We start from the raw sequence: 13654 nt of genomic DNA, 5'->3' as shown, positions 1-13654 counted from the left end.
TCTAAATCTATCTCTGGAGAGAACTCTTCAATTTTGCTTATATTTCATTTCAACTTGATTCTTATTTTTGCAGGCATTATCCTCAGTTTCTCATCATTGCTTTCTTCAGTTAGAGTGGATAACTGGGAAGAAGGATGTATGCGCTTATGACATATTTTTACATAGTCAATTACACTTGAATATGTGAGAATATACTCAATAGATTGAGATGTACATGTACATAGATTCTGTTTTAAATATGTATACTTGAGAGATAAACTCATGAGTGTTGGGAGGTGGTATGTATAGATACATTCACATACATGGTATTTCTATTATTCTGTATGGCCCTGGGGAGTTACCCAGACAATGAAATCACAATTTATGTTCTTTGTGCTAGCCCCTAAATCAAACAACTTTGGCATCCAGCAGGGCAAGTACAGTGTCATAAATATGCTTATCTCTCCTGGGAAAACAAGAGGAATAAGCTAACTCTCAGGGCATTTATAAGAAATGCATAGACACAAACATATTTTATATGCATGGTGGTCTTTACTGTCTTGACTACTTTTCTTTTGCACATATATGCTTAAGATTCCTCAAATCTTTTTTTCCTACCTTGAAATGCCCATCGTGTATTCAAAGCCCTGTATTCTATATGCTAAACAAAAATTTAGTGGGTCATGTTAGGGACTTCTATTGAATAGGGCAGGAGCTAGACACCTACTAGTAGTGCCATGTGGGGATACTGCCCATTTTCTGTTGAGTGTGTGAGAAGGTGGAAGACCAAGTGTTGGTGCCCACACTTGGGTGTAAGAGAAGGAAGAAGAACCATGGTGGATTGTAGAGAGTTTAAGGAGAGAAAGAGAAAGAGGAATAGAAAGAGAGTTGCTTAAACATGGGGGTTCAAGGGCTGGCCGGTTAGCTCAGTTGGTTAAAGTGTGGTGCTGATAACACCAAGGTCCAGGGTCCAATCCTTGTACGGGCCAGAAAAAAAAAATGGTATTTAAAATATTTCACAGCCTCTTTAGCAAAGGCTCAGACCACTCAGAGCAAACATGTACAATAAACAATCAGCAAAGTGGTATCTTTCCTGATTATAATGTTTTAAAGAAAATAAGCTTAAAACCTCAAATTCTATTTCAATGGTCTAGTCTGGATTATTATCTCTTAATTTCATTTCAGAAGAACAACTTTGTTTTTTTTTTGTTTTGCATTCATCTCACAAATCTTGAATCAAACTTTACACATCAAAACCAAAATTTATACATGCAAGCTTTTTTGCTGATTTGTGCATGAAATTGAGGTACAGAGCTTTCTGTATGGAGATTCAGGAAAGGAACACCTATGATCGATTGTATCTTTTATTTGAACTTCTGAATCTGTCGTAAAAGTCACTTCTCCGTTTAGTTTTTGAACTCCTTTTGGGGACTACTAGAACAAATAATCCAAAATAGTGGATAATCCAAAAATGTCATTTACATTTGGCTTCGGAATACATTACCAGATGTTACTCTAGCAGATTTCCCTTCCTAATTAGGCCCCACTTAAAGTAGGAGTTAATTTTGTCTTCATTAGCTGTTTCCAAATCAGCAGGATGGGGCAAAGGGAAGCCCAGGGCATGCTGGGTATCTGGGGGAAGCTGGCCCAGTGCTAGAAGTTGGCAGTAGATTGTGCTCAAAGAATGAAATTCAAATACGATTAGTCAAGATGATGGGCATATATACTGGAAATGATTAGAACACCTTCTTGAAGAATTCTCAGGCCTTTATCAACTCTTTCTTTCTATTCATCATGAGTGCAGGAAAAGTTCCATAACAGGAATTAGGCAAATAATAATAACCTGAAATTTTGCATAGAAAAAAAAAAAATAGAGGCTCAGAGAGGTTAAGTGACCTCTCACACAGATTGATCTCTAGGTAAACAGTACCTAAGATACTGAAACTGATTAAAGCATGAGAAGACCCCACTGTTTCCTTCTTATTGATGATTTGAATAATGAGGAAGCGAGTATTCTCCTGGCCTAATTCGCATTAAGAGAGCTAAGATAATGAAGCTGTGATTAAATGGCTATTAAACTATTTTTATCAAACAGAGATCAAGCGAGTGTGAGAATCTGGGGATGCAGAGTATAATTGAAAATCTACAAGATGCAGAAAAAATCACTATCATAAGCAGGGCTTGGTCCTTCCGTAATAACCTGCATTTAAAAATCTTTGGAATACCCCATACAGTTTTCACTCTGCGTTCTCCCTTCAGGTGTCAGTTAATATCTTGGAATCCCTCATCTCCTCCTTAATTTAGTGGATTTATTCACCCTCTGTGTGTAGTTGGGTGAGTTGAATGCACTGTCTACCCTACTATGTATAACTAGTTGGAAGATCCTTTTGCCAACTGCTCACAGAAGAGAGAGTGCAAGATATTATAGACTGGATCCAGAATTTCAATCTTGAGGTGACCCTGGGCACTCAAAGGGGTAGAATCTACCTTCTTTTAACTGTGACTTTTGAATTATGTCAGACTTAATGCAGGTCCTATATAAAGACTGGCAGTCCCAAAGAGCAGTGATGAACTTTCTAATTTTGTTAGAAATGATGTGGCTTAGGAATTGTAGATTCTAAATTTTGGGTTGTTAGTATAAGTGCATGTGTATCATGTGTCACTGGAATTTCTTTACACCTTGAATCAGTTTTTGTTGATGTGCTCTCATTCTTTCTGGAGAGCTCTTAGAGAAGAAAATGTTATGGTCACAGATACCTTTATTGAGATCGGAAGAATTGCATCAGGAAATGCTGCTTAACAGCCATAGAGCTAAACTTTGGAAATGCCTGTTGGCCTGTTTTCTACCTGGATTTCTACCTCTGCAGTGGCTCCAAAACTGAGCTTAGTTTGTGTAGCTGCAGATGACTACCCAATTGGTGATCTGCTTTCCTTCACATGTCTCTGCTTTTCTCTTCTTTTTTAAAAATTAGATGGAGCTAAGTATATTTCAAACAACTAGAAAGCACAATCAGACCCGAGTCTTTGAAAGGATATCTTGCAATGTCATTTTCCTGACTAATGTTTTTCCATACCCTGTCACCTGTGAACAGACATGTGTTGGTAGGCCAGTTTGCTTCATCTGTGGTGACTTTGATTTATTTGCTCTGTAAATTGGGACCAAAGCTATAATGTAAAGTAACATTAATTGTTTAACAGAGTCCTCTTTGTCACAACCATTGCCTTCTCTGGGGCGTTTGATTGTTGAAACTTGTATTAAACTAATTGAAATTGCCATAGTGAGGGGCCGTGTCCACTCAACTTTACAGACAGGGAGTATCTGTTAAGCTTTAACACAAAAGTATCATTGGTAAATATCAAGCTTTCTTCCTCCGCCTTCCGTGATTAAAGAAAACAGAAAATTTTAAATAACAACATTTTTTTCTTCATTAATTCAAGAAGAACTTTACTAAAATAAATGGTCTTGGAGTACCTCTCTGGGTCAGTCATGTACAGGGATGAAGATAAAAATATTAAATCATTATTTCTAATGGACACTGACAGTAAATAATGATTACTGCCCTACTGGTACATACTGGTTAAATACTAGACTCCCTACCTACATATCCCAATGCATACACATACACACACACACAAACAGACACACACACCATGCCAATCTCACATCCCTCAAATTCTTCTCTTCTGTTGTGGTTCCTGTAGATAAGAGAATTAAAATGGTTGGTGGTTTAATCAGATCTTGTAAATTAATTATGACATCAAGCTCCAATATTTCTGCCATTGTATTTTGGTATGCATTAACCCAGACTTATTAATGAAATTGGAGGAAACTAGTTAATTTCACTGTTCTTTGTCATTTTGATTTGATTGGAATTAATGCAGTTTGTTTACACTAGGGATCGAGCTAAGTGCTATTGTATTATGTGATTGAGAGCAAATAGCAGCTTGTAGTATTGCTGGAAAGACAAACACAAAATTTAAATTGGGATAAACAAAATTTCTCATTTATTGGTAAACATTCTTAACTATCTTTCTTGAGCTGTGTTTGAACTTCAGTGAAATAAATCTTTCTGAAAAATGGAATACCTGGAAAAAATGTCCAATTTACTGAAATGTGTCTGTGAGTGGGTGTGCGTTTGAGACGTTTTCTAATATTATTTCATTAGATAATATGGAGATATTTATAATAAGTAAGCATTAATTTTTAGATAATTTAAAATGATACATGTTTTTTTAAATATAATCTTATTCAGAACAGTTTAATAATCTGAATTTTGTTTTTGGCATGTGGGGGAATCTAAAAAGGAGATGGTTGGAATCTTTGGATACCAGATTATGATCCTGGGCAGAAAATAAGGGAAAATTATTTCAGTATCTTTATTATCAGGATTATGATTCCCAGAAGAGTTGAGGCTGGGGGTGTTCAATAAGATTTTGTTGCTGAATCGTGCAATTTGTATTTTAACAAATTGGTCAGTTTATGGAAGTAAATAGTACCACTTTGAAGCTAACAGTTACCGCTTTGGATTAGAATTTACCTCCTGCAGTAGAGTTTTAAACCTCATACAGTTGTCACACCAGATTGTGCCCAAACTACTTGACTCACAATCTCAGATACAGAGGCATTAGGGAAATGCATTATGCAAATGTAAAAAATGCCAATTAAAGTCTGCCTTGAGTACAAATGGGCTCTTCTTGGCCCCTTGAATCCAAAAGATTAATAAGTTTATAGTTTTTACTCCTGGATGGAAACTGATCAGTAATGAGGGAAAATAATTTTTATGTGAAAATAGAATGTATACATGATAAGGGCCTGCCTAATTTCTCTAGTAATACAATTTGATTTTCTGATTAGCTGTCTTATTCTGTGATTCTTGTAATTTTGTCAGGTCAATTAACTGGAGTTCAATGCTACAGGGAAAGGAATGTGGGCCCTGCTGGCTTCATTAGATGTCAGCAATGTAGGTGCATTTCATAATAGAATCTGTGTGGATAATTTAGCCCATATTGTTAATGTCATAGTATACAGAACTTAAAAAAGAAGACTTTTGAAGCAGGTCAAATTGGACAAAGTGAAGTGCTGAAGGAAGGAAAAGAAGTGGTCTATATAGCGTATATTGTTGGCAGTAAATGCAGATCAATGGATTATTCATCAAGTAATCATTGATTCCCTATCCCGTGGGCCCAGCACTGGTACTGATTGTCCAGGTGCATAGAATATACACAATGCCCGGTTAATAAGGCACATAAGCTCCAGTTTGGTAGTATTTGAATGTTTATGTATGGAATACTGAAATAAATATTATCTTTTATAATAAATTGTTTACAGGTTCTTCCCTTCCACTGAGGGATTCTCAAAGGGACAGAGTTTTGTCTTGTTTCTTAGTATGTCTAACACCTAGCATGGCACAGAGTAGATGTTCAAAAATGTTTAGGAATGAATGATTGAAGATTAACTTTCCAAAAGTGTGTTGGTGGGAATGAATCTAGGAGGTGGGAAAACAAGTTAGAATATACAATTACTTGTTAACAGGGATACTTTCTGAGAAATACGCCATTAGGCTCTTTTGTCATTGCTTGTGTGAGCATTCTGGAGTGTATTTACACAAACCTAGATGATATAGCCTGTTACACACTTAGGCCGTATGGTATAGCCAACATCATATATATGCTCTTTCGTTGACAGAAACATTGCTATGCGGCACATGACTATATTAGTAGAAACCTCCTATTAGAAATCACGTTGCATTAGAATAGTATCCCTGGACACAAGAAATGGGTGAATTTAAGAGATATTACAATGTTAGACTCTACTCAGTGACTGACCAGATGAAGAGGAGTCAAGGTAGTTCCAAGGTTTAAGTCTGAAGAATTGTTATCCAAACTAAAGAAGTCAAGAGAAATAGCAGTTCTGTTGCAAAGGGTCCAAAGTTTGGGTTTTGGAGATGTGGGAGCTATTATTACAAAGCAGAAATGTCCAGTAGGGTTAAAGATTTATGACTAAAATTGGGAGAGATGTCAGGGAGAGAAAAAAATGATTTTGGAGTGTTCAGTGATGAGATTATAATTGAAACCATGAAAGTATATAGTTTCTCTTGGCATAGTTTCATTTCTGGTGGTGTTCAAATAGGGGATTTTAAAAACATTTTTGGGGGTATCCTGTACAGGGGAGTCAAACACTATATCTGAAAATGAAATAGATGATGGTTCAAATTCTCTCAAGTCCTGAGATTTTCTAAACCTCTTGTACTTAGGGAAATAAGACATGAGCATGTGGAAAATGAGAACAAGACAGAATCATACACAGCATTGTTAACCACTGACATAACCAGCAGTTAAATTGGACAGCTCAGCAATCAGAGATTGGTATAGAAGAAGTATTCATTAGTTATGTGATTCAGTCCAAAAGTGGATTTGGAGTTTGAGGAAGCCATGGTCTTTGTGTTCTGCTGTGGGCATTCAAGATTTCACCTACAGTTTACTCATTTGGTTAAACATGGTCAGGCTATGTTGATTAATAGTGCTACCTACCTCCCCATGTCAACTGACTCACGTCTTCTCTTTTTTGTTTTTGCAGAAGATAGATGAAGAGAATGAGGCAAACTTGCTAGCAGTCCTCACAGAGACACTGGACAGTCTCCCTGTGGATGAAGACGGATTGCCCTCATTTGATGCGCTGACAGATGGAGACGTGACCACTGACAACGAGGCTAGTCCTTCCTCCATGCCTGACGGCACCCCTCCACCTCAGGAGGCAGAAGAACCGTCTCTAGTAAGAATCCTTCCTACTGTTTAACAGGAACTGGAGTTGCCTCTGGCTACCCGCTGCATGGGTATGATGTAGTAACAATAAGGTTTGGATTTTTAATTTAAACTGATGCCAAACAATCCCCAAGCACACTCAGAGCTGCAAATCCTGTGATTCTCTGTTTAAAAGTGTTGCTAATACAGCTCTTCATGGGGTCTTACTACAGTTTTCTTTTTTAAAACTATCTTTTGCTGTTTAAGTGTGTGTATTTTTATTTCTTAGCATTATTTATGTTCATGGTGAAAACTTAGAAAATGTAGACAAAGAAGAGACTAAAAATTCACTTGTGATTTCAAATAACTTTCTAATATAAAAAATGATTGAAATCTTCTTTTGATTTAAGGTATATCATGAATGTGTTGGTGAAATTAAATATAAGCATAATTTTTAATGGTTGCACAGTGTTTTATTGCATGAAGATGTTCTAATGTATTAAGCAATCCCTTATGGTTGGGTATGCAGGTTTTTTTTTTTCTATTTTTCATTATTATGAATTGTACAGTAATTGACATATTTACATTTTTATACTTATGTGTACAATTCTAGAAGTAGAATTGGTAGATCAAAGGGTGAGCAATATTTTAAGACTTTGGGTCCATACTTCTTATAAAGATTGAAAAATAATAGCACATTTGCAACCTAAGTTACTTAAATTTATGGTAGGCAATGAAGAGTGAATTTGTTGGCAATGAAAAGTGAATTTTGTGTTCAGTGCAGTGCCTGACCAGAATTTTATTAGTTCTAAGATACAGTTTACCTTCTCATCTATGGTAGACATTTGCCATTTGCCATAAATCTGATATATGAGCATTCTGTGTAAATAATGGAATGTCATCCTCCAAACTTTAATAATGTGATTTGACATGCCATTTAGAGGTGGTTTCTCTCATATCTCTGATTTTTTAAATGTTAAAAGAACTCCACATAACACATGAATTTCTTTGCATTTTTGGATTTCTGGTCTACAGGCAAATAGTTCATAAATAATTGCTATCTATTTATTCTTCAGTTCCTCCATTTGTCTGCATCCTTGGCTTTGCTGTTTTATACCCTGATTGCTTTACATTGATACCAGATGATTGTCATCTGCACAGTTAATTCAATTGGGAGGGATTGTTAACTCAGAGACATACTGCATGTTAGGGCAGGGAGGTCCTCAAGGGTCATCCAGTCAAATGAAGAAACAGAAGTCAAGGGACAGTAAATGCTTTGCCTGAGTCAGAACCCACAAATCCTGATCTATAGGCCAGAACTCCATCTACTGACAAATCTTTTTCTTCCTTTCTGAAATCAGTGATAGTCACTCTTTTATCCCATACATTCTTTGAGTTGGTAAATGTGTGTACTTGGTTGTGAGACATAGTTCAAAGCATTGCAGAATCTTTTTATTTATTGCCATTTGATTTATTTGGGGTTTTGATGAGAAAAATGTATACCTATGTCCTCCAACTCCCAAGTCCTCATTTAGCAAGGCAGCTTTTCTCATCTAGTAGTGACTTGGGAATCATTTTAGGGAAATCCTTTTGCTTCAATGCATCTTAAAAAAAAAAAAAAAAATTAAGGTAGACAATACCAAGTCTCAAATGTAGGAAAAGGAAATGTTTTTGCAGTTGATAATGTAATGCCAAACTTTTCTTTCTTAAAAAAACGTTTTCTTTAGCACTATTGTGCTAAAGTGTGATGTAATTAGTGATAGAATTAATTTTTATTATTATAATTAATTAATATTAAGTTTGAAATTTCAATAACTTATTCTAATGCTTGAAAGATGCATAACTTTTCTTTTTTTTTCCCCTTCCCTGATATGTTTCTAGCTTAAGAAGCTCTTACTGGCGCCAGCCAACACTCAGCTAAGTTATAATGAATGCAGTGGTCTCAGTACCCAGAACCATGCAAACCATAATCACAGGATCAGAACAAACCCTGCAGTTGTTAAGGTACAAACGTAAACTTTTTAATACAGGGGAGAAAGTAACAAAGGGTTTTTGCTTGAAGCTGTAAAACAAACAGATTTAAATGTATTAATTCAACCTAGAACCTGCAGCTGCTTCATACTGGTAAACCAGATTAAGAAATGGTCTCTGAAAGCAGCACTTGAGTTCCTTTAAACGAGGAAGAGCTCAGTTATGCTTTGTCTTTGGTCGATTGGAATGCAGTGGCCCTGTCTGTTCTTCCTTGCCCACTTTATTAATACAGGCGGCCATGTGGGCTACAGTAAAATTTGCTGATAGGCTGGTCTTATCTATGAGTGACTTTAAGACGTAGGATTGCTGTTTCGCCAGCTGTCTAACCTGAGAAAGATTGCTTTGGAATCACTGCAGAAGATCTATCTCTGCCATTAATTGGATGGAATGCTGGCAATGACATAATTCGGTTAGCGGGCTGTATTAAACAATGTTTGTCTTGCCATTCACTGTGAGTGAAAACGGAGCATTAAGGGGTACTTAAGAGAGTTGTGAGTCCTGGGCTTCAGCAATCAGCGGCAAATTAAGGTTTAAACCAGCTTATTTATATTTTTTTATTCACAGTAAAGGCGCTGTAGGGTCTTGTTAGTTACATGTTGCTGAGTAGGAACATTGAAATGTAGGAGAAATGAAATAAAAAGCAGCATAAATGTCATTTAGGAATTTTAAATGTAATTTTCTTTCCTTGTTCTGCAAACAATTATTCACAGCTCATAGATCTAGTACACTTAGACTGAACACTTCATTGAAAATCTCATCTCTTCAGAAAACCTATATCCATTCTGATAAGGTTCAGTTCACTAATTTTAGCTTTCTTTATGCCTTGTTTTTAAGACTGAGAATTCATGGAGCAATAAAGCGAAGAGCATTTGTCAACAGCAAAAGCCACAAAGACGTCCCTGCTCAGAGCTTCTCAAGTATCTGACCACAAACGATGACCCTCCTCACACCAAACCCTCAGAGAACAGGAACAGCAGCAGAGACAAATGCACCTCCAAAAAGAAGTCCCACACACAATCGCAGTCGCAACATTTACAAGGTAGGCTGGGGACCAAAACGACCTGTCAGTGAGGGCGCCCAAGGCAAAGAAAGCACATATAAGGTCTGAGAAAGCAAAATTTCATGCTCCCATCCCCTTGGTGTCTCTCTGTGGAAAGAGAATTTGGCACTTCGTTATAGAGGGGGAAAAATCCTTCCTCAAACACAGGATGAACATATCCCGTTGAGCTGATAGGTGGTCTAATTCACGATCACCAAAAGGCACCTGAAATGTTAGCCTCATGGCGGGGAGGAGGTGGGGAGGAATTGCAACATCACATGAAGTTTATATGAATCTCTGAATTGCTGAGATAACCGAAGTTGTGTGCAAGCTGGGCTAGCCAATTCAATAAAGAGCTTTTATTTTTTCCCTTCCAGTAATGAAAAAAATGAGGCATTGCTGATTTGCTGTATATCCCTTAAGCAGGAGTAAATAGTATTTATGCAACCTCTCCTGATTATTAAATGCATTTTTTTTTTTTTAAGACCACATAATATGCTCGTGGATGATCTCATTTTTTGTAAATAAAATTTTTAAATAATTCCTCATTTTTCCCCCTGTCTATTTAAAAAAAACTATTGCCTAGATCAAACTAAACATCTGGGTTGATTTTTATTGTTCCCTGTGCATTGCTAGAAGGCTGATGCTTCTGATGCAGATCTGGGTGATTTGGGGAAAACCTCTCTTGGCAGAGATACTGTTTTCTTTCTTTTGGGCTCCTCCTTCTCAAAATATTGTAGTCTTGGAGGCCCAAAAAGAGCTTGTCAAAAGTAGCTGTTGCTTTAAAATATGCCAGCTTCTACCTTAACTCCACCTCTAACCTTGCAGTGGAAGTCAGCATATTCTAAAATAGCAATTATAAACACCCACCTCTTTTTTTCCCTTTTGTTTCTCCAACTTCCCCTTTAGCTGCAGAGTGGTAACCTCTGATCCCTGTTCTGAACCATGATTATTTCATACAGGTATGCTGTTGTTGCTGCTGATTTTAATAAGTATTTTCTTTCCCAGGGTTTTGAATTTCCCTCCCTCATCCCTACCTCATCATTAACCCAGGATCTTCAGCAACCTTCCTTTAATATTTTATATTGTCTCTCAATTAGATTTTCCCTGGTGGATATCTCCAACTCACTGTCTATCGCTTTCTGTCAATTTGGGAAAATACATTTAGCAAAATGGCCAATTCTCCTCCAGCTGTCTTTGTGCTGGTTGGATTCTCATCTCAAGCACTGTAACAGATTTTCTTAGAGCAGAACCACTTTACTGTGGGACTGTTCGGCGCTGAAGGCCTCAGGTGAAGGAAAGCCCTCTGGGCTGGCTCTAGTGAGTGAACTGATAGATTCACCGGCTACTTCCCACCTTGTGCTGGTCATTCATTTTCTGGAGATGAATTTAAAGTCCCAACCAAGCTCGATGAAACCTGTAATCAGTGAACCCAGCCCATCAGAGCCTGTTTTAAAGCCCTTTTTCCTTTTTTTTTCTTTAAGTAGGTTCTTTTAAATTTTGAGCTGTTTCATTTATTAAATTCACTCACCATTACTGTAAACATTTACAAATCATGACAATGAAGAATTAAAGAGGCCTCTGGAGGAAATATTCTTTAGAGGAAATCAGCTGCATGTAGATTTTTTTTAAAGGTATCTATCTGTGGCAAAGCATAAAAGGCTTATCCGGGAACAAAGCCTGTCGAAAAACAAAACAAACACACAACAAACCTGTAGCTATTAAAAGCCTTAAAGATATAAAACGTGGCTGGCTGTTAATAACCAATAAATGCTCAGCTTCAGATATTATTTAAATTATTATTCAAAATCAAAAAGTAAAGAGTATATGAACAATTAGAGATAACTAAGAGGATCTACTGAAGTTACCTTTCTTAACATGCTATAGTTTTTTCTCACTGCACTTCATTTGCGGTCTTCGTAACATTGTGGGGTCAGGTTCTTTTCACTTGCTTAGGATAATCATTTTGCCTTTGGTGTGGGTTGGTGTCCCACTTATTCATTTGTTCATTTATTTGCTAATTCATTCTTTCAAAAATGCCCTAATCTGCATGAAAATGATGCATACGTGCCCTCAAGAATCCTACCAGTTTCTGATCTACCAGTAATTGGAACAATGTGGCTTAAACTTCCAGGAAACCAAGTCAGTCCTTCTCTAGTGGTAGCGTTTGTGAACATGGGCTTATTCAGGAACTGGGTTCTGTATGTGGTTTGGGGACTGTACCCTTCCTATGGCTCTCATTTCCTGTTTGCCTTTGGTACCATTAAATACAGTTGCTGCTGATTCTTCCATTGCTCTTGGCTTTACCTGTACCCTCCTACCAGAATTTTAAGGGTCTTCCTTTGAGCATTTCAGACAGCCTACCCTACGTGTTGAAAATCGGACTTTCAGTGACTGTTTTTCAATGTATGTTTATGGTGTGACGGAGCATGCAGTTCATCTCTTGTTATATTTTCTATAGAACCTATATGAATTATCCTAATTATTAGTTGAGCACCATAAAAGTTAGTAAAGTTCCTTCATAAACGCATTCTTTTTGAAAGGCTTATTATATTAGACATACTCAAAAATAAGTGTACAATTAGCTCATTTATCTGCATATATGAAAAAGCTAATCAATCAGTGTACCTAATTTGTAGAAGACAGTATGAGCTTCATATTATTGGATGCACATTGTATATAGATGACATACCATTCAATTGTTTAAAAACTAAATCTAAATCTACAAATTAAGTATGTAAATACTATTTATCAAGTAAAGTACCTAATTTCAGGCTAATTTAGACATAAATAATATTTTCACATTTCATTGGATCTTAATTACTGGGGTTGATTAATTTACTTTAAAGTCTTTGGAATGCAATTCCTTTTGATAATAGGAAAAAGGATATGTAATCTTGGCCAACTCTGCCAGTAACTAATTTTATGGCCTTGGAAATATCATTTAGCATCTTTGGATCTCAGTTTCTTTATCCATGAAATAAGAAGGTTTATTCTAAAGACCTTTCTGTTTTCAATTCTATGATTTTCGCTACATAAATGGCTACCTCTTGATCTTTTCAAAGTAGTTATTTTGATAAGAAAAAAATTAGACATAAATCTACATACATCTAAATATATAGCTATATTATATACATAATACATGGATGTATATCCCAAGCACGTTTTCTCATCATATTTTCCCCTCCTTCCTCCTTTCCCCTACTTCAAAATACAAGACTGCCAAGGAGAAGCAATTGAAATTTTGGAGTGAGAAGATTCTTACTCCACCCCTCATTATTGGGAAATGCCTCCCATAGGAGGTAAGATTTAGGACAGCATAAAAGAAAGTAGTGAGCTCTCTTTGCAAGTCTATAGATCTCTAAACTGATAAACATGGTATCTTACTTTAGTTGTCTATCAGATTTGGGGATCTGATGTCCTTTTAAACCATCTGGGTCAATGCCCACAATTTGCCATAATTCCTCAATTAATTTTCAGTGAGTGGAATAGTTATTGCTTGAGCTTTGACCTCATAGAAATAACCTATTCTCAGGGCTAGATATAAAATTATACATTTTAGTAGTAAAATCAACTGAATATTCATAACGTTCTGTCGCCTTGTAGTTACTCTGCAGTTTTCTTGTCAAAACAAACCATGTACTGTATTCCAAATTAAAACAGAAAACATTATTTCTCTCTGACGATACGATGCAAATTTTGTATCTTTTAATAGGGATGGTACATTTTGGGAAAATTCTGGTTTTTTATGTGTTTTCAAATGATGGTTTACTGATGCAAATGTTGTTTGGAATTTGTTTTAGCATAATGGACTGTTGTCTGACTTTGATCCAATATTCAGGCTTTTCCTGAGTTCAGTCTTCC

General features: G+C 36.4%; 1 protein-coding gene across 1 annotated transcript in view; it reads left to right on the top strand.

Moving 5' to 3' along the window:
• The window catches only part of PPARGC1A (PPARG coactivator 1 alpha), a 92556-nt gene that overhangs the window by 48830 nt on the left and 30072 nt on the right, over nt 1-13654 (top strand). Inside the window, exons 3-5 of the mRNA XM_063107644.1 lie at nt 6557-6751; nt 8602-8724; nt 9586-9790. Coding sequence (XP_062963714.1) covers nt 6557-6751; nt 8602-8724; nt 9586-9790 — 523 coding nt within the window. The remainder of the gene's footprint in view (nt 1-6556; nt 6752-8601; nt 8725-9585; nt 9791-13654) is intronic.

Source organism: Cynocephalus volans, chromosome 9 (assembly GCF_027409185.1).
Source record: "Cynocephalus volans isolate mCynVol1 chromosome 9, mCynVol1.pri, whole genome shotgun sequence".
In the NCBI taxonomy this organism is placed as follows: domain Eukaryota; kingdom Metazoa; phylum Chordata; class Mammalia; order Dermoptera; family Cynocephalidae; genus Cynocephalus; species Cynocephalus volans.
This window is presented reverse-complemented; position numbering and strand designations above follow the sequence as displayed.